We start from the raw sequence: 19,941 nt of genomic DNA on the forward strand, positions 1-19,941 counted from the left end.
GATTGCATTCATTCAATTAACCTTAATGAAAACTTTGTACTTATATAATATTATCCGTTCAAAAGTTCTATGTATATTCAATAAAAATGCCTAACCATGGCCATACGGCTATCAAATTTATACAGAAATGGCAATAAAATTTGGTCCCGGGAATCAACAACCACACTCATTGGCTCAACCTGATTTTATTTTGGAACGTGTTAAATGTAATAGACGCTAAAAAGAAAACATCTAGAGAACGTGTACATGCAAAACACGTGTTTTGGTTACAGTGATATACGTCTACAGTTTGTTGACTGGGCACACTGATTTACAAGGCCTAGGTGCAAACTAATCATCTGACTATAAAACCAGTGTTTAAGGGGCCATCTGAGACATATCTCTCCTCTCAAACATTATTTTTTTGATCATTATTGAGATCAAAATCTCAACATTTCCTGTAATTAGTTGTAGAGGGTAAATTGATTTTGTGTATTTTTTTTATTGAGAGTTTTATCGATTTGGATCTTTGTTAATGGGTGTTAAGGAGGACTTGGAAAAAGGGTGTAATGATGGGCATTTGAAAGAGGCTCTCCTACACAAGCCAAGCAGCCATGGAAGTAAACATAAAAGTAATGGCAGAAAGTTCTCAGAAGCTCAAGACTTCCAAGGAAGCAGTGTAATTTCTCTTTTCTGTACTGCAATTGTTGCCCTGGGGCCTGTGCAGTTTGGATTCTGTGTAAGTACATAGAAGTATATACATACAATGCTCTGTAATTGATTATGAAGTATGGTGCTCTTGTGTTGGTAGTTAAACTTAATTAGTCTTCTTGTTTCTACAAAAAGAAAAAATGGGTGGTTGGTCCTGGAATACATTTGTTCAATGGGTTTATACTTCTCTGGCTTTAAGCTTGTTGTATCTAGGTAGACCTGCATTGTGATGAATTTTAGGATTACAGAGTACTTCAGCAGGTTTTTAGGGCTAGAAATTGATGTTAATGGTGTTCCCCATTTTGCAGAATGGATATTCATCCCCTACTCAAGAAAAGATTATGGATGATCTCAGCCTCTCTGTGTCTCAGGTCTTGTACATTTACATCTTTTTGACCTATTATGGATAGAGGTTATATTCATAAGGCCTCATGTGAAATGTCCCTGTTTTGAAACAGTTCTCTTTGTTTGGTTCGTTATCGAATGTCGGTGCAATGGTTGGGGCTATAGCCAGTGGGCAGATTGCTGATTTCATTGGGCGTAAAGGGGTAAGTGGTGTAAGGATTTCCTGTTGATATTGGTCTAATTTATACAGAATATATGGAACTAACATATATATGAACCCTGCACAGAAACCTTGAGTTATGATTTAAATGGGGTGTCCTCTGTACTTTTGGTGGGGGACTGATCTTGTTTGTTATGAATGTGATTTGGTGATGCATTACCTTCTTTTGCTTGCAGGCTTTGATCGTGGCTGCAATTCCCAATATTATTGGCTGGCTTACTATCTCTTTCTCACAGGTATGTTGGTCTCCCCTGATTTCATGCCCTATTGAGTATGATGAACACAAGTAGTTCTCCTTTAGTTTTTAATCATTCGGTAGATTAAGGAATCTATATTTAGATGATCCATAAGATCATTTTCATATTCAAAATGAAATATGAATCTGAAACATCTCCATTGAGAGTCAGCCAGATCATTTTGATTTTCAAAATCAGAGATGAGTCTTAAACCTTTTCGATTGAGAGTCAACCACTGATTTTATGCCCTACTAAGTATGATGAACACTAGTAATTCTTCTTTAGTTTTTAATCATTTGATAGATTGAGGAATTTAGTTTTTAGAGGATTTTGTATCATTCATAAGATCATTTTGATATTCAAAATGAAATATATCTGAAACCTCTTCGATTGAGAGTCAACCAGATCATTTTGAGAGGTATCCATTAATTGAGAATTTGGATTGACATTAGAGTCCTTCAGTTGGCATGACAAAGGCATGCCAGGAGGGAAGACCAGGTAGAGATTTCGATGTTCTTAATTATTTTGTTTTGGTTGGCTGTGCTGTTGCACTTGTAGGATGCTTCATCTCTCTATTTGGGAAGGTTGTTGACCGGCTTTGGAGTGGGTGTCATCTCATTCACTGTAAGTTGGTTTTCCTTTCCAGAGCTAAAAAAGTTCGATCCCTTTATATGGCACCTCAGTACTTACTTGAAGGGAACTGCGAAGATTGCATTTGCATTGAAATAGTAAATTTTAGAATCGGACTTCTTCTAATGGGTATGATTGTGATAGGTCCCTGTGTACATAGCAGAAATAGCTCCCAAGCACTTGCGTGGTGGCCTCGGAGCAGCAAATCAGGTAAATTTTCAGACTTCATTTTCTTTTACCAATCTAGTCTAAAGTTGGAGCTAGATGGATTTATGATTACATAAAAATTTGAAATTTGAAATTTCAGATCATAATATCTGTGACTTTTTTGGCAACAGCTCTCTGTCATAATTGGTATTATTCTGGCTTATCTATTCGGACTGTTCTTTGATTGGAAGGATCTTGCCATTGCAGGTTAGATATATGTTCCTTTTTTCTCCTGGAATTAGGAAAATTGCACATATTCCAAGGTCTACTTTCTTGGAATTGATTAGGTAGCCTTGATTAATATTTATGCCTGTCATTGTGATGTGGTTTGTGCAGGAGTAGTTCCTTGTTGTCTTCTGGTTCTTGGGTTATTGTTCATCCCAGAATCTCCAAGATGGCTGGTGAGTTTTTAAGTTACAAATTTTATGACCTATGGTTTAATCACCATTTTTTGATATATATTGTACACCTAACTGTTTTGTACTAGACAAAAACTCAATTTTGATGACCCACGGTGATATCAAATTTAATACAGGCAAAGACTGGTAATGCAAATTTTGAAGCTGCATTGCAAGTTCTCCGAGGCTCTAAGGCTGATGTTTCCTTGGAAGCAATTGAAATCAGGGTAACGTTTTATCAGTTGTTTTGTCACATTTTTTATGTATTGGACCTGTTGTTTTCTCACATTTTTATCTATCCACATCATCTGTGTTTGTCTCATTTTCTTCTTTAATCATTTAGCATATTTGATGATTATGGGTTTCTATGTCCTGCTCTATTCTAGATACATTTAACTGCTTTAGTCATGACATCTATTTTACATACAATCTGCAGCATCTGAATATTTTGTTTTCAAGTAACACTATTGGAAGGAATACCCATTCGGCATCAATACTCTATTTCAAATTAATTGGATTGTTTTCTGCATTTTTTGCAGAGTGTTGTGGAGATGGGAAGTCAACAACCAAAAATTAAATTTTCTGAAATTTTAGAACGAAGATATGCTATGCCTCTCTTTGTAAGTTATATGGTTATCCTGTTTAGGAACAGAATAGTAGGCTTATATCATTCCACGACTGTATATTTTTCTGTTGGCAACAATATGAGACCTATAAATTATAATAATGGAGGATGCATTTTAATGAGCAGATTGGCATTGGGCTGCTTCTTCTGCAACAATTAAGTGGAATTAATGGCATTATGTTCTACAGCAGTTCCATTTTTAAGTCTGCCGGTGAGTTCTACTGTCAAAACTAGTTGTCATAAGAAAATGGTACTTAGGGTTTGAATGCAGGTAGACTTTGACAAAGAAAAAATGCAAAATAAATATTTGTAATATGGACTTTCAAATTCAAAGTTTTTCGAGGTTTTATGTTGTAAACTGATTCCTATAAGTTAAATGGGCTTTTAGTTTCACCTTCTACATCACAAGTTCTCAATACCTGTACTTATTTCCGAACTCATTATATATTATTTGAACCAAACAGGAATTTCATCTGGTAATGCTGCTACCCTTGGACTTGGTGCTGTTCAGGTTGTTCCCCTATCCTGGTAGCAATTATAAGTAAAATAGTTTCAAAGGAACAAGGGTTTAATATTTCTGTAAGTCTTATAGATGGAATGCTGTCTGAAAGATTTGATTATTGTTGGTGTATAGGTTGTTATGACTGCAGTCACTGCAGGGTTGATTGACAGAGCTGGCAGACGCCTCCTCCTCCTGGTAAGTAAATGACCCATTCTTCCACAGATATTCTAATTATAGAAAAATGTAGCAGAGTTGTAAGCATGCTATTCATGAAAATATCTCATAAGGATTCCTATTTATTTGATCAGGTATCATCTGGAGGAATGGCTATCTGTCTTTTCCTGGTTGGGGCTGCATTCTATGCTAAGGTAGTCCACTATTCTGGGGATGATTTTTTCAATACTTATGTATATGTTATTAGCATGTTGGAGTGGAATGGATATAAATATCAAAGTAGATGTCTGTTAAGATGTTGAAAATGCATGTCCAACATTCCTCCATATTCAATGATAACTAGCAGCAATAATAAGCTTGAGTTCTTAATGTATTATTGCACTTCTCAGAGCCACCTGTCAGGAGACCAACATCTTGAAACATTCATCAGTGTTTTGACCTTGACAAGTGTGTTGGTAAGCTCATATTTCAGCTACTAGTTGACTTCCTGCAATCTGTACTAGTGCACTAATATCTTTACATTTGCTTTTTGAAGTTATCTGACGGACTGTCTAAATACAGGCCTACATCATCTCCTTCTCACTTGGTATTGGGGCTATCCCTTGGATTATAATGTCTGAGGTAATTACTAATTTCACCACATCTTTTTCAGCATGAAAGCCAAAAAAAATTCACTTTTAAGTTATTCTTTCTTCTGTGGCTGTAAAATATTTTATTTTCTTACATCCAGAAAGGTATAGGTACAAAAAAATCCTCTCAGGTGGCTGTGCCATAGAATTAGTGGATGCTCCTCACAAAGAACTTATATATGACTACTTCTAAGGACAAAGCGTTTTTTTGTCGCCTGCTGCAGATACTTCCAGTTAGTGTTAAGGGATTGGCTGGTAGTGTAGCAACATTGGCAAACTGGTCATCTTCTTGGCTGGTGACCATGACTATAAATTTACTTCTACAGTGGAGCCCTGCAGGTATTTTGGTTGCAGTCATTCTTATGAAATGCATCTATATGTCCAAGCTAGCTTTACACTCTTTCTTTCAATAGTTAATTGTCTTGAGGGATTTGTATCTTACTGCAGGAACATTCTTTCTTTATGCCATCATATGCTTTTTCACTTCAATCTTTGTGGCACTTTTTGTACCTGAAACTAAAGGGCGCACTCTAGAGGAAATCGAGGCATCATTTAGATGAGCTAAATTAAGAAACGTCTTACATAATTTCGATATTAATAACAGCAAAACAACGACAAAAGAACGTCTTACATGTTGCTTCTATAGATTGGTATCATTTATACACTTCTGTGCCTCAGAGAATACATGATTATGACCAAATTCTACCAAATCATAATTCAGTGTTCACATGAATTATGAAAGTTTTGAAGGGACTGATTAGCTAGGTATATGAATGGATGGATCCATGAATCAATGATTAAAATCAATCTAGAGTATATTTTTTAATGTATGATTATGATTAAACGATTTAATTCCAGTTGTGGGACCCCTTATCATTATATATCTTAAAATATGAAGTCATAAATATCTTGTTCTCTTACTTGCTCTTTTGTCCTGATGTTGGATCATGGTATTTGATCCAAAATGTTGGCAATGCAAAAATTTACAAGGTCGAATCCAATAGAACAAAATCTAGCCATAAAATCTATTGGAATGAATATGTCAAACTAGCATAGCAAGAAGATTGCGATTTAAAATTCATGGGTGATATCCTTCTTTCAACTTTAATTAAATATTAATTTTATTTTGAACTTCATCAAACATCTTATAAGGTAGATTATGTTATGGTGGAAGAATGGGTGTTGATGTAAGTGTTAAAATATGGAGAATAGATTTGATTATACCAAGATAGATAGGGCTATTGTGAAAAAATAATGTTGAAATGGGTGCTAATAGGTGGAATATATAGGTTTGGCTGAGATGGGATTGTAAAGGGAAGATTAATGGGATGCGGTAGGGGAAAGAGGTTGTGAATGGTCAATAGTAGTGTGTGATGTAAATGGGATGTGTGAATAAGGAGAGGAGTGGTGATGGAAGTAATATGAGGTTGGGGGTAAATGGATAAAATAAAATAGGAATAGCATTAGGGAAAGTGGAGCATGTAAGTGCAAAGGTTGGGGATTAGTTTTGGGAAGAAAGAATAGATGAGAAGGCTAGAGAATGGGAAGTTTGATGAGTATCCTAAAAAGTATTTCATCCATTCATAATAAGGCCTATACCTTTAAATATCTTTGTTCCATAAGATTTAGACATGACAATGACCTAAAGAACATCTACCACCTCTAAAGGATTATACCCATCATTAAGATTTATACCATCATCCTTAGCAGTTATAACCTAGTGTAAATGTCCATTTTTCCATGTTTTCTCACATTAGTAAGATGAAATTCATAAGTAAAACATCTTATTTAATAAAAAGATGTTTTGAAATTTATCGTTTCAACCGTGGGAACTTCAATTTGATCCATATCATTATAGATTTGAGTCTAGGACTTCTCCTAATTGAGATGTGAGATCTTAGTAGATGTTTTGTCATGCAACCTTGTGATTGGTGAAAAGAGAGAAAAAGTAAAACTAGCACTTGCATCGAATGAGGTGCAAGGGTTGTGTCGATAGAAAACTATATATAAATATGTTATAGAGTATATATTTATAAATAGAAGATACATTAATTAAATTCGCTATATCTTATATAGGCAAGGTGAAAAGTTTAGTGTTCCTTCTCGACAATTTTCACTCATTTTTTGCGATAGTCATACTACCGTTCATATCTCAAGGAACTTAGTCCACCATTAACAAACTAAACGCATCAAGGTCCACATGCACTTCATTAAGGAACTTATTTAGGAATACAATATTTACTTTCATTTTCTCTCTCTTCTTGGGGGAATTTTCTTTCTCTTTGTTTTGGGAGATTCCTTTGTACATAGACACCTAACATGGTCATATCTTATTGGCACTTGAGAGGGCTTGTTACTATAATTTTACATTTTATTGTTTTCTTATGTATTTTCCTACACCTTTATATTAGCTTGTTTAGGTAGGTTACTACATAAATTGAGTTTTGGGTGTGGTAGGTGTGACACCCGTCCATAAGATTTACACTTCCCCTATTTTAATAATGCGGTGTCTTCTCATGTCCTAGGAGATTACCTTCCTAGTGGATAAAGTTTCTACCCCTTTCTTGCTTTGCATTTTCTAAGTCCTTTCTTGTTGCTATGTATTCTATATATACATTCTTATATTGGATGTATAAAGGGCACTAAAAATGGTGAGTCAAAGAAAAGGACAACGATTATTGATAATTTAGAATTTATTATGTCGAGAGACATCTACAATGACATCAAAATGTTTGTAAACAAAAATCCATTTTTGAAACAATTTGGCATGCAAATGACAAGTAAATGCATGAAATATGTCATGTTTCATCTTTTGTGGAGGTATTATTTTATTACTCCAAATAAAATAGAAGCCTTGCCACTTGTCTCAAGAGCTTTTTGCATGCAGGACTTTAATGGATTTTTATTCTTGGTGTTTACTATTTTAGAAGAACAATTATTTTACAGATGATTCTCTTCTATTATAAGATATCTCTCGGCATATTTTACATATTTCTTTTAAATATAGATATACTAGTTATGCCAAGAGGCATCTACAATGACATCAAAATGTCCGTAAACAAAAATCCATTTTTGAAACAATTCGACATGCAAATGACAGGTAAATGCATGAAAGGTGTCATGTTTCAGCTTTTGTGAAGGTGTTATTTTATTACTCCAAATAAAATAGAACCCTCGCCACTAGTCTCCAGCTATATTCACAATTTTTTGCATGCAGTTTGTATTCTTGGTGTTTAGTATTTTAGAAGAACATTTATTTTACATATGATTCTCTTCTATTATAAGATAGCTCTCGGCATATTTTACATATATTTTTTAATATAGGTATACTAGTCTAGATCAACTATAAATAAAAAAAGTAACATGGGTCATCATATTAAGGATACATATTTTTTTGAGAAGTAGTAGTATAAAGGAAACAAAAAATTTCCTTACCTTTTTTTTTCTTTTTCAAATCTTGTCTTTGTTTGAGCTTTTGGTGATTGTAGCTAGTTTCTTAAGGCATTAGATTTTGGTAGATTTTTTTCACAAATATAAGGGAATATAGAATGACTAACCCAAAAGACAACAAAACATTGGTAAAGAATTCAAGAATAAAAAACGCAAATGTCCAGCCATGTTGAAAAATCCACAACTCTTAGTAAAAGCTAACAATCAAGCCTTCTCAATGCATGAACGTTTTGAACTTTTAATGCTATGAAAGGATGAGATGACATGCAAGATGATTAAATCATAAGTACCCAACCACATTGAAAATAACTAGCCAAGTGCTCAAATTATTTAGTATCAAAATGCATCCACCCATTAAAAGATAATATTTGTAAATTTGATCTCGAATTCCCAAATACATTCAAAAAACTTGGCAAGATATGAATGCAAGATTTACTAGTCATGTAATCAACAACTTACGTGAAAGTGAAGAGAGAACTGTGACCTAATCCATGGAGTAATCTTAATTGTTGTTCATTTCAATAACTTGCCTTAGGGAACTCAATCAAGAGCCTAGGACTCACAATTATAGAGCAAATTTTGTTTTGGGTAGAATTTGGCTAGGAAAAAGATATCGTGCAACCTTATGGCAAGTAGGAGATTAAAGAGAGATTGGAGATTTTAACCATGTCAACTAACAATTTGTTCTTCTTAAATACAAGCAATTTTCATGATGGAAGGTTCTTATGGGATATGATCTTCTTTGCCAATTAAAAGGCAACTTGATTCCTTCCTTTATGTTGGATTACCCAATGTTGTGTAAACCAAAAACATTTCATTGTTGGCTCTTTGTTAATGTCTAGTTTTTCTCCTAGTGAAAGGACTCAAACTCCAATCTAATTGAATGTAAGGCTAAGTTGTAAGCAGTAATTGGAACTCTATGTAGTTATCACTTGGTAGTTGAGCCCAATGATTTTCACTTTATTTTGATTAGACAAAAATATATTTATGGTTGTGGAGTTTTTAACTAACAACTTTTGGTTTTTCTTAACATATTATCATAAATATTAGTGATTCCTCTCCTATGGTAATTTGAGAACATAATAAACATGTGTTGTTTGAGAAGTTTGTCAGTAGTGAAAAATGAGCATTAGAGTTGGGTTCAAAGATTGTTAGCTAGGGAAAGGTATCTCTAAGTTGGGAAATTTGCTGCTATGAATAATAATTACAGTTACTTGATGTAAGACTTGTGAAATTTTGTCTAGTGAGTGCTTTAATGTCTAAATTTTATCTCTCTTATTTATAATCTTGTGCTTGAACATAATGTTGGGCTCAATAAAAACCATATTTTATTTTCTAGTAGGAACAATTGATTTTATATCATTTTTCATAATGCATATGAGAAATAGAGAAAAATGGGAAGTACAGTTATTGAGCATTATGGCAGAGTCTTTGAGATTATAACTTACTAAAAAAATAACTCATCAACACAAGTAAAAGTAGAAATTTTTTCAAATTAATTGATGTGGATGATGAGAAACCTGCACTTATCACAGAATTGAAGTTGTCTTGTTGATAAGAAAAAAGGGCAGAGTTTGTTGGTAAAATTATTGGAACCCTACCACAATAATGAGGTAAATCAAAACCAATCTCCCTAGAGCTAATACTTCAATCTATTCACTAACTAAAACCTAATTTGTTTGGGAGGAGAATAAGCACATAATTGAAGGTGTCTTGTTGTTGACATCTCAACATGAGTGTTGGAATCTGACACTTTTCACTTACTAGCTTTTCCTTATTTGATTAAAACCTTCCTAGTTGGCTTAGGTTTCTTCATCTTCATCATCCATCTTAAAAACTACTTCTTCCTATGATTGAAAGTTTAGTTCCTACCACCCTTTGTGCTTCAAAATAATTAGATTTGATATGCATTTAACAATAGTGTATGATTTTTTTTATGGTAAAATCAAATTAGCTTTCCTTTTATGATTTATCGGATCCAAGTTCCTTTCTTTGCTAATACCGTGTCCATAATAATCTCTATGTATATAGTCCCTCATTTGAGAGAAAATCCTCTTCCAATGAGAAAAAGATCAAGTTTAGTGATCCCATAAATTATTTATGAGAATTATATGTCATTTGTTGAAGAAACAATCATTAATTAGAACACTTGTAAGAGTTTAGAATATACTACTTTCAAACCACTCTAGTTCTCTAATGATAGTTGTGAGATAATATCTTATTACTATATAGGTGATGTTAAACACTTTTGTTACATATGAAAAAGATAACAAAACCATTGTAGTTAACCCTTTAAAATCTATACTCACCATGATTTAGTCACCACGCCATCCTCCTTTCTCCATGATTTAGTGACCCTGCCATCCTCCTTTTTATTTATTAGTGTGGCGTAGGAGGGTTCGGGAGGATTGGTAATCAACATTGACCAATGCTAGGAATAATGAATAAAGTAAACCATGTGTCTCAATTGACTAGTCCGCATGTCTCAATTCTATCTCAGTTATGTTGCAAGATCCACTATTATAGGGGTTAGTTTAAGAATTAGTTGAGTCAATTATGAAAGCTATTAAAGTACAACAACAATTATAAATTGTAACATTTATAGTTTAAATTCAATCAAGCATTCATTTCTTTGTGTTTTATCATGGTATCAGAGCCATCTGCTCCATTTTGTTTGAATGGAGAGTATTTTGTGAGTTTTGCTCAAAATCTATTACTGAGTGGTGCACTACAACTATACGAGCTGAAAGAATGTCAGTAATTATAGAGGAACAATTAGATGAAGATAGTGATGATGATAGATCATTGAAGATGAAGAATTCATTCTATTTTGAAGAGGTCGGCACTTTGAAGGTAGGGAGAGATTCAGTAGAGGCTAGATAGATGCTCAATAGCCTGAGGTGCTAATGGATCAGAGATACTATACCTCATTTTGGTTATGAGACATGCATGTGAGAATTGGTGTCCAATAGTTCAAGGGAGATCTGAAAAATCTATAAGTTCGACATCATACCTTTATGAGGGTGAAGAAACATTTCATTTGCAAATGGTGTCTAATGGTGTTGGGAACCTGGATGATAGTTGCATGACTATACCAACAGTTGGTAGCAACTTGAAGAAGTCTTACTAGTCTATGAACTACTTTCAAATAATAGCTTCTATATTATGAACTGTTTATTTAATGTTGTAAGTCAGTTTTTTATTGTAGCATTAAGAGGGGGTGTTGGAATTAATGCTCTAGAATAAATTTATAGATGTGTCCACGTGTTCAGTTTGTTGTCCTTGGTCTATTGAACAACTCCAGTTAGCTGTCAATATCTCTTAGTTCTGATTAATAAGAAAAACAGGTTTTCAGGACCCAAAACCTTTAACATAGGAGATTAAGAAGTATCATCATAGAGTATCCAGACCATAAAAAATTGCTTACAAAATGACTGGCAAAAAGGCTAGTGAACAGAAAGGACAACAAAAGATAGAAGCAACAAAACAACAGAAAGGACAACAAGGTTGTCAATATATCTTAGTTAGTCTATAGTTTGTTGTCAATTATATCTAGTGTGTTGTCCAATAAATTAGTTGTTTTATAAGAAAATCTTTGAGTCTTCAGTTGCTATAAATATGTAATATTGTTTGATGAGTAATTTAGTAATTCAATCTTTCTCTGTTATATTTTTCAGATGTTTTATTTTTGTAGTCTAATTTTCTAATTTGGTATCAGAATAGGTTTGGGCCTAATTCCTGTTGAATATCCGAGATACTAAGAGGGGGGGTGAATCAGTTGACAATAAATTTTCTTTTACACTTTCATTCACAGATTCAAAACAATTAACAGAAGTAATCAAAATAGATAAAGCATGAAATCATATGCACATAATAGATTAGACACAAGAAACACTAGAATTTACATGGAAAACCCAAGAAGGGAAAATCCACAGAGAATGCTAATTCTCAATATGAAAACATTGATTAAGATGATTTTTAACAAATGATGGCTCATTGCCAAGGTGCTCACTACAAGTGGGCTCACTGCTAGAGGGATCACTGCCCATAAAGGCTGTCTACCAAAGATTAAAGAAAGATAAAGAGAATCCACCACTGAAAACACGGTCTGCACTGTTGGAACTACTTCTGGTAATAATCTGCAACACAACTCTAACACTTCAACAAGATTCTATCAATTTTGCATGTCTTCAACACAAAAATCCATACATCAACTCATCAATTCATACATCTATATATACTATCTCCGAAAAAACATAATCCTCAATGTCGGCTGAGACAGAGATCTAAAATAGGTCTTCACTAATCATTCTGGTGGTGGAAAGGAATGAGAAGTAGACCTCATCACAATATTCCTCATCAAACATATCAACACGCTACACACTTCGCCAAAGTCAAACCCAAAATATCATCCATACGTTACACAATTGCCATAGCATAGTCTCGACTTCTGAACCAAGATCTTGACTTCTGGGTTTAACTGAACCCAAGAATAACACTGAATAATGTTAGCAATATATCTTCCCAAAAGCCAAGTCATCCAAGAATTTTGAGAAACCTCCAAACGCACAACACCATCTCATACAAACGTTGCTTCTTAACATACTAAATCCGGACCTAATCTAAACCACATGATTTGACATCAATGACAACACATAACATAACTGTAACATCATAAAATTGCAACCCTTGCAATTTTCGACCGCTTTTGGGTCTTTGCGTTAGCAGATGAATCCCTAAACGTGATCGGAGACCCGAAACATGCTCAAGACATCAATAACTTGCGTTTTTCATCATTTTGTATTGCCTTTTTGCTGTTGCATGTCCTAAATTAGGGAAGGATAGGGGTGTTGCTCCCTTGTCCTCTCAGGACAGTGGCATGGCACCCTTTTCCTAGTCCAATTTTGGGCCCCCTTTGATTCCCCCTTGCATTGGGCTTGTCAATTGTCGAGAAAGAAAAGTTTTCCTATGTTGGCCTAAGACGGGAAATTATCTAAACAACCCTAATTAGCAAGTATATAAGGAGAACTTCCCCTCCTATTTGCGGAGGGAAATCAAGTGCAAGTGAAATAAGAAAAAATAAGCGAGAGGTCTCCATTATCATCATCAAACATTCAAGCATTGAGAATTTCAAGTCTCCTTTCAAGGCTAGGTGTTGCATTCAAGACAAGGATTCAACCATTAAAGAGGAGGTTTTTATCAACATTCAAGACATCCTATTTCACATACCCATTCAAGCAAATTCATTTACAAAGGTATCAACATTTCAATTGCATCCCCTTCTTGAGGTGGATTCTACTTCAGACATTTCCTTTCATTTACTTGCAGCATTTTATAACCACTTGGTTAATTCCAAAACGGGGTTTGACCTGAAGGAAAACCCCCAACCCCAACAACATTTCTCTCTCTTTTATGTGTGTAGGTTGAAAGTCCAAAGCTGTAGTTGCAGGTTTAGGCTTCATTTTCAGAGACGGAAAAACCCTTTTTGATGCGTGGAATTTTTGGAGGACCGTGCATAACTTACGCACAATCCCTACAAATTTTGCTCAAATTTGCAGGGAAGATTCGTCTCGACATTCTACTACTAGTTCCAGGTGCACAGCTTCATCTTGCATCTCTATCTCAAGATATAATCGTTTCTTTATCATTTTTGCACTTAGTCTCAATTTGCTTAATTCAACTAGTCTACTACAAAAGAGGGTTAATTTGCTTTCCTAATACTTTCCAAATTTACTACAATTCACTTAGTATTCAATCTCTTACCATTGGAGATTGGATCTAGTGAATTCAACCCCTCTTTTGAATGTAATGTGTGAAAACATTGAAGGGAATCCTTTGTGAAACTTCCATCCCTCTTTTGAGGGGAGTAAAGTCTTCCACTTGATCTCCCCTCGTCATTTTTCACCACATTACATCTTGGTGAACCCGACGTCTTATATGCTTTACATTGACAATTATTGCATATTTTTCATTTACAAATTTTTTTTTCTTGCAATTTACACAAACTTAGTGGTTAATTCATTCAAAACCCTAGTTGCCAAAATTGAAATTAAACTTGTATTTTGCAAAAAATTGCTATCTATTATTTTAGATCTGAAAATTGCATTGCTTGTCAAATTCGATTATTTCATTGTCTTGTTCAATTTGCAAATCAAAATTACAAAATTAAGTGGTTAATTGTCAAAACCCTAGTTTTCAAACATCAACTTGCACTTGTTCAAAAACTGGATTTACATTTAATTTTCAGATTTGTGACTGTTTTCAGACTTGCCTTCTTGCCTAAAATTCAAATTTTCAATTTCCCTCCTTTTCCCAAAATTCAAAATTTCAAAATTCAATGGTTAGGTCCTAAAATCCTAATTCTCAAATTTAATTCAATTTTGTGTAAATTTCTATCAATTTCAATCAATTTCAAACAATTTCAATTTTTTAAATACCATTTAAGGTGGCCCTATCCATTAGGTTTGACCTTTTTTTAAGCAGTCACCGATGAGGAGGGACCTCAAGGAGATCAGTCCCAACCGGTCAGCAAGAGTAAACACAATGGAAACACATGGATATGATGGAGGCAATGAACAACATATAGTTTTATTGCATGAAAGTTAATTAAATCCAACAGGTAACAACCGGGTTACAACATACTAGCACACAGGCCTGATAGAATAGGTCACACCGAGACCTTGAAATGAAAGATCTATCTTCTAGGCACAATCTATCTATCTAATACTTCTTAGTTCTCTGACTCATTCATTCTAAAGTATATATATTCACCCTTTGGATCAATGTTTCTTAGCATGTGGCTGAAACTTAGAAGGTCGGCCACAAGCTAAGAAACATTGAGATCAACATCTAAGGCTTTGCAAGCTTCAAGTTGGGTTTCAGTAGATCATCAGAATAGGTCTCAGGCAGTCGGTAACAAATGAATTGGTAACAAGAAACTGTCATGAAAACTGGTAGTGATATCTTGTTGGAAAGTGATCCAAAAGAGATGCGGTTTGAAAGCAAGAAAGATGATCAAGTCTTCCAGTAGAATCTAACTCCATAGGATCTGATGAGCCAAAACTAGGACACACAGAAAGGAAAACTAAAACTACAAACAGAAAAGAAAAATAGAAAAGAAAATGTTTTTTGGTTGATGCAAGATTGTTGTGAATCGGGGATGCTCCTGCATCAGACATCCGGGGTTAATGAAAAAGTGAGCCTCTCACTTTGTTGGGGTCATAGGGAAACCAAGGTGGTCTACCTCTGCCTGAGAAATCCAAGATGAATCTTCAACTGGTCTTCTCTTCCACTTCACAAGATATTCTTTGTACTGACTGTTTCGAGTACTATGCCCAATCCTATTGTCTAAAATCTCTTCAATCTGATATGGTTGCTTCCAGGGAAATTGTCTCTCAAGGCCTACAAAAATTCCCTCATTGAATTTTGGCTCATGGTACTCATGAAGATCTGCAAAGTTGAATATAGGTGAAATACTTAGATTATCCGGTAGCTCTATTTCATATGCATTTCCAAAACTGAACTTCCTCAAGATCTTACAGGGTCCAAACTTCTTCATCTACAAATTATTATAAGTTCCAACCAAGAATCTCTCTTTTCTCAAATATACCATCACTTCATCACCAACTTCAAATTCCTTATGTCTCCTCTTCTCATCAGCCTTCTCCTTATATATTCTATTCATGTCTTCCAAATGTTGTCTAACCTGAATATGCAATGTTGCCATGTACTCTTCCAATCTTCACTGCTAATTTCTCTCAATTCTTCTATTCCTCTAGGATGCACTCCAATAACAATCTCAAAAGGTGTTTTTCTGTTACTGCTATTCACTTAATTGTTATAGGTGATAGTTCTAATACTTAATGTTAAGTACATATGCCAAGCTAATAAGATGAGAGGGGGGGGTTGGGGGGGGGGTTGAATCATACAAACTTAATCTTCCATAAAAACAACAGATTCAACCTTGGTAACATATACTTCAGCAATATAACCAAAATTGCTAAACATGCAAAAATCATAAGCATATAAACATCATAACACTCATAACACCAAATTTAACGTGGAAACCCAAATAGGGAAAAACCACTGTGGGATTTCGGACCCACTAAGAAATATACTCTGCTAGAGTATGCTCGGTTAAAAGCAAATCCTATTAAAGATTACAAACACATTGCTAGATGTGACCCGATTAAGGGATTTCCCTCAGATCTGTTAGGATCTTCACCTTGTTAGAAGTGACCTTGTTAAAGGATTTCAAACACTCAATCAGAATGTCACCTTGCTAGAGGGTTTTACAAATAAGACTATTAAGTCCACTCAGTTAAGAGATTTTCTGTCACTTTACAAAATAACAGTAATAAAAATCTATCTGCAACTTCACATCTAAAATGCTAAAGCAGATTCTTATTTGCCCAATACAATTTAGTCATAGGACTTATCTTGTCCATCTTCTGGGCTCTATACTCTGTTATTCAAACAAGTCTTCAAGCTTATGTGCTTGGTAATCACTATGTAGCATCCCTATGCATACACTTGCCCGCATACATTGTTTATCAATAGTTCCTTATTTATAAACAATTTGCCAACCGCTTAATCTCCTTGATCACATATCCCATGATCAATCATAGCCATCAGATCTTCAAACTTGACCAGGTTCAATGTATCCTTCGATCTAAAAATGTTTTACCCCGTCTTGGAACTTGCATACATTTCTTGGAACTTGTGCTAGGGTATTGCGGTTCAATCTAAGCTATAGATCTTCCTGCTGATTTTCCTTTGCCATAGATTCTTTAACAAACTTCATGCACGACATACCAATCATTTAATCATAACCAACTCATCAGCTTCCTTCATTAAATAATGCTTTTATTCATTCAATGCATTCTATTATTGCTCGGTTGCAACTCGGTAAATACTAAACTTCACTCGGTAGACATACCGCCTTCATTAGCCAGTAGCGATAACCTTAGGGTTTACCGACTAGGTTCCTTAGGGTTTACTGACTAGGTTCTTTGCTCAGTAACATAGTATAGTATTAACCTTACAATCAATAACATATGTAGGTGTAGCGTCGTAAATTGTACGCACTTGCTAGGGTGGTACAATTTCACACCTAGTTTAGCACCCGCCTTGGTGCATTTTGCATTTTGCATTGCATTTCCCCTTTAGCACTTAATTAATTAAATTAATTAGGTCTAAGGTTCTATTTTATCATCTCCCATATCATAAAGTTGGGCCCTTTTCATTAAAGTGTGCCCCTTTCATTTTATTCTTCCAATACATCATTTAATCAAAAACCCTAATTAGGTCCTATTTTGAACTTGGGGGTTTGATTTCGGGGGTCAAAACATCTCGAAATCAGCTGTAACTTCGGGATTCGCTCTAAAATCATCATATCCGACGACCCTGAAAATTTGGTGAAAAGTTGTCGGGACCATGGCGCCCGGCATGCACATGGTCCCGGACATTTTTCTCGAAATTTTAGGAGCGCGATCTAAACATAAAATAAAGCTTAACCCCAAGAAATTGGCGGGAGATTCAATCTCTAGGTTAGCCAAAAGTTGAAATTAAGACCTAGGGTTTCATATATAAGAGCTCTCTTTCTTCATTTGAAAGGATCCGATTTTTGGTTTCAGGGACTTTCTATGCAGCGAAAGAGCAGATCTTTGAAGACTTCAACAACATTCAACATCCATCCATCAAGCATTCATCAATTTCATTCATCCATTTAGGGCTTTGAAGACATTGAAGAGCAATAGGAGATTACCGACTGAAGATTGGCTTGTACCCCTCCCTTGGGGGTTGGGTATGATTTCATGTTGTTTTCATGTCTTTGCATAAGCTTCAATTTATCATTTATTCATGCTTTAGATCACTTTGCATCTTGATTTAGAGCATTTACATTATCATTTACAAGCAATTAGGGTTTACTTTCTAGGTTGCTCTAGTTTGTTTGCTTGCATTTTAGGATCTTGCACACACACAAGGTCTGCACACACATTACTTTTACAATACAACTTGGCTATTCGTGGAGGTGGAAATCACCAAAGCGGGGGTTTGACTAAGGCAAAAACCTACATAGCTGCCCAAAAAACTTTTTTCAGATATAAGTGCAGGTTTCGGAATTTGGACGACACCGCAAGTTGCAGATCCGGAAGAAGCAGACCGAGACAGAACCTCACACCAAGTTTCAGAGCAAAAGACCAGGACAGGGGCGTGGGGCACCCTGGTCCTGCTAGGACAGGGGCATTGGGCACCCTGGTCCCTGGGACAGGGGCATTGGGCGCCCTGGTCCTTCTGTCAGACAGCAAGTTTTCAGCACTTTCTGACAGCTTTCTAGGTTGCAAAACAGCAATTTCAGGTGCAGAATCAGGAAAGTGGCGCCCGCGCCCCCGTCCCAAACATTTCCACTCAAATTTTAACACCAGGTACATGTTTACATTCTTGTCTTGTCCTTGTGTTTACAGCTTTCCATTGTTTAAGTTCAATTCTGCAATCTTGTTATTAGTTCATACTTGCACTTTGGCGTTAGGAATTGAACTTGCATCATTTCATCTTTCTATTACAACAAAGGAATAGAAATCCTAATAGGTAGCCCGTGGCTCTCTCTTCCACAAAAAGAAGTAGCCAATTGTGTGATACCTCTAGGCTCTTTCGTATTCCACAAATGTGTGATTGAAAGTGAGATTAGGGCATGTTTGCTTAGTGTCACTTTTTCCACCACACAGTAGGATATCAAAACAATCTAAACATCATGATCTCATCATTGTCTAACTCGGTAATGTTGGCATTATGTGAACCAGCATGAAGACATAATGACATTGTATGTTGTCATTGATGTCAATATGTGACATGGTGTGAATCGACACATGTGATAGGTGAAAAGAGAGAGGAACCGGCATACGTGTGAACCGGTTTATATGCCAAAGTGAAGCGGCATATTTGTTCAAGATGAACTGGCATGCAGTTACGGGAACCGACACATGGAAGCATTGTGTTACTACTGGTTGGTAGGTAGTTTACACTTCAGGATTTCTAGTTGGAGCACCTCAAGCCTATGTGACTCAATCGGTGATCTTTGTGTGATGAGTTAGCAGTATAATGGAGAACAGATCATGTTGCCACGTAAGCTCTGTGCGCGTGAAGGATCTTGCATGAAGAAAATTATTCCTATCTACCTCGAGAATGTGTGAAGTCTGTCAAATAGTGATAACACGTTATGGGTTATCAGCCGCCATGAAATCGGTGGAAAATGGACGATGGAGAATGTCTTGAGATTGATTCAAGATTGTTGCATTTAATGCAGTATGATTCAACGATCGGGATTGAACCGCTTGAATTGCTTAACCCAACAAGTTTAGGGTTTAGGGTTTTTGCTATCGACCTGTCTATTTCCTATAAGGTCGATGTTGTGTTTCTTTCAAAGGTTGTTGGCAAAAGTTGTGAGTGTGTATCCAAAGGAAGTGATACGTGGTTCTTGCTAGACCAAAGGAGAGAAAAGATACCTGCAAAGTGAATGTGCAGAAGGAGAAGAGGAGCCAAAATGGATTTGCATTAGCATTGAGTGTTGTTATCAGATCATTGTAATTCTTGTTGATCTTTAACCACTTCAATAGGTGTAAAATCCCCTAGCAGGGTAGCCTTAACTGGCTTGATGCAAAATCCCTTAACAGGGTGGTCTTAACAGGTTTGATTCAAATCCCTTAATCGGGTAACTCAAGGTTAATGAGTTTTGAAAAGCTATAGAGCTCAGGAGATCCTTTAGCTATTGAGTTCTTGAAATCCTCTAACAAGGTAACCCCAACTAGGTTTAACCCTTAATTGGGTATTATAGCC

General features: G+C 35.5%; 1 protein-coding gene across 1 annotated transcript; it reads left to right on the top strand.

Moving 5' to 3' along the window:
* The first annotated feature begins 352 nt into the window (after positions 1-352).
* LOC131051591 (sugar transporter ERD6-like 6) lies at positions 353-5,537 on the top strand. Its single transcript, XM_057986170.2, has 18 exons — positions 353-718; positions 999-1,061; positions 1,149-1,238; positions 1,432-1,491; positions 2,050-2,115; positions 2,266-2,331; positions 2,460-2,535; positions 2,665-2,729; positions 2,864-2,953; positions 3,266-3,346; positions 3,478-3,562; positions 3,816-3,862; positions 3,986-4,048; positions 4,162-4,221; positions 4,417-4,482; positions 4,589-4,648; positions 4,881-4,995; positions 5,104-5,537. Exons 1-18 carry the CDS (start codon positions 515-517, stop codon positions 5,214-5,216), a joined length of 1,470 nt encoding a protein of 489 aa, XP_057842153.2. The 5' UTR covers positions 353-514; the 3' UTR covers positions 5,217-5,537.
* Positions 5,538-19,941: the final 14,404 nt, after the last annotated feature.

The sequence above is a fragment of the Cryptomeria japonica genome, chromosome 2 (genome assembly GCF_030272615.1).
Source record: "Cryptomeria japonica chromosome 2, Sugi_1.0, whole genome shotgun sequence".
Classification (NCBI taxonomy): Eukaryota; Viridiplantae; Streptophyta; class Pinopsida; order Cupressales; family Cupressaceae; genus Cryptomeria; species Cryptomeria japonica.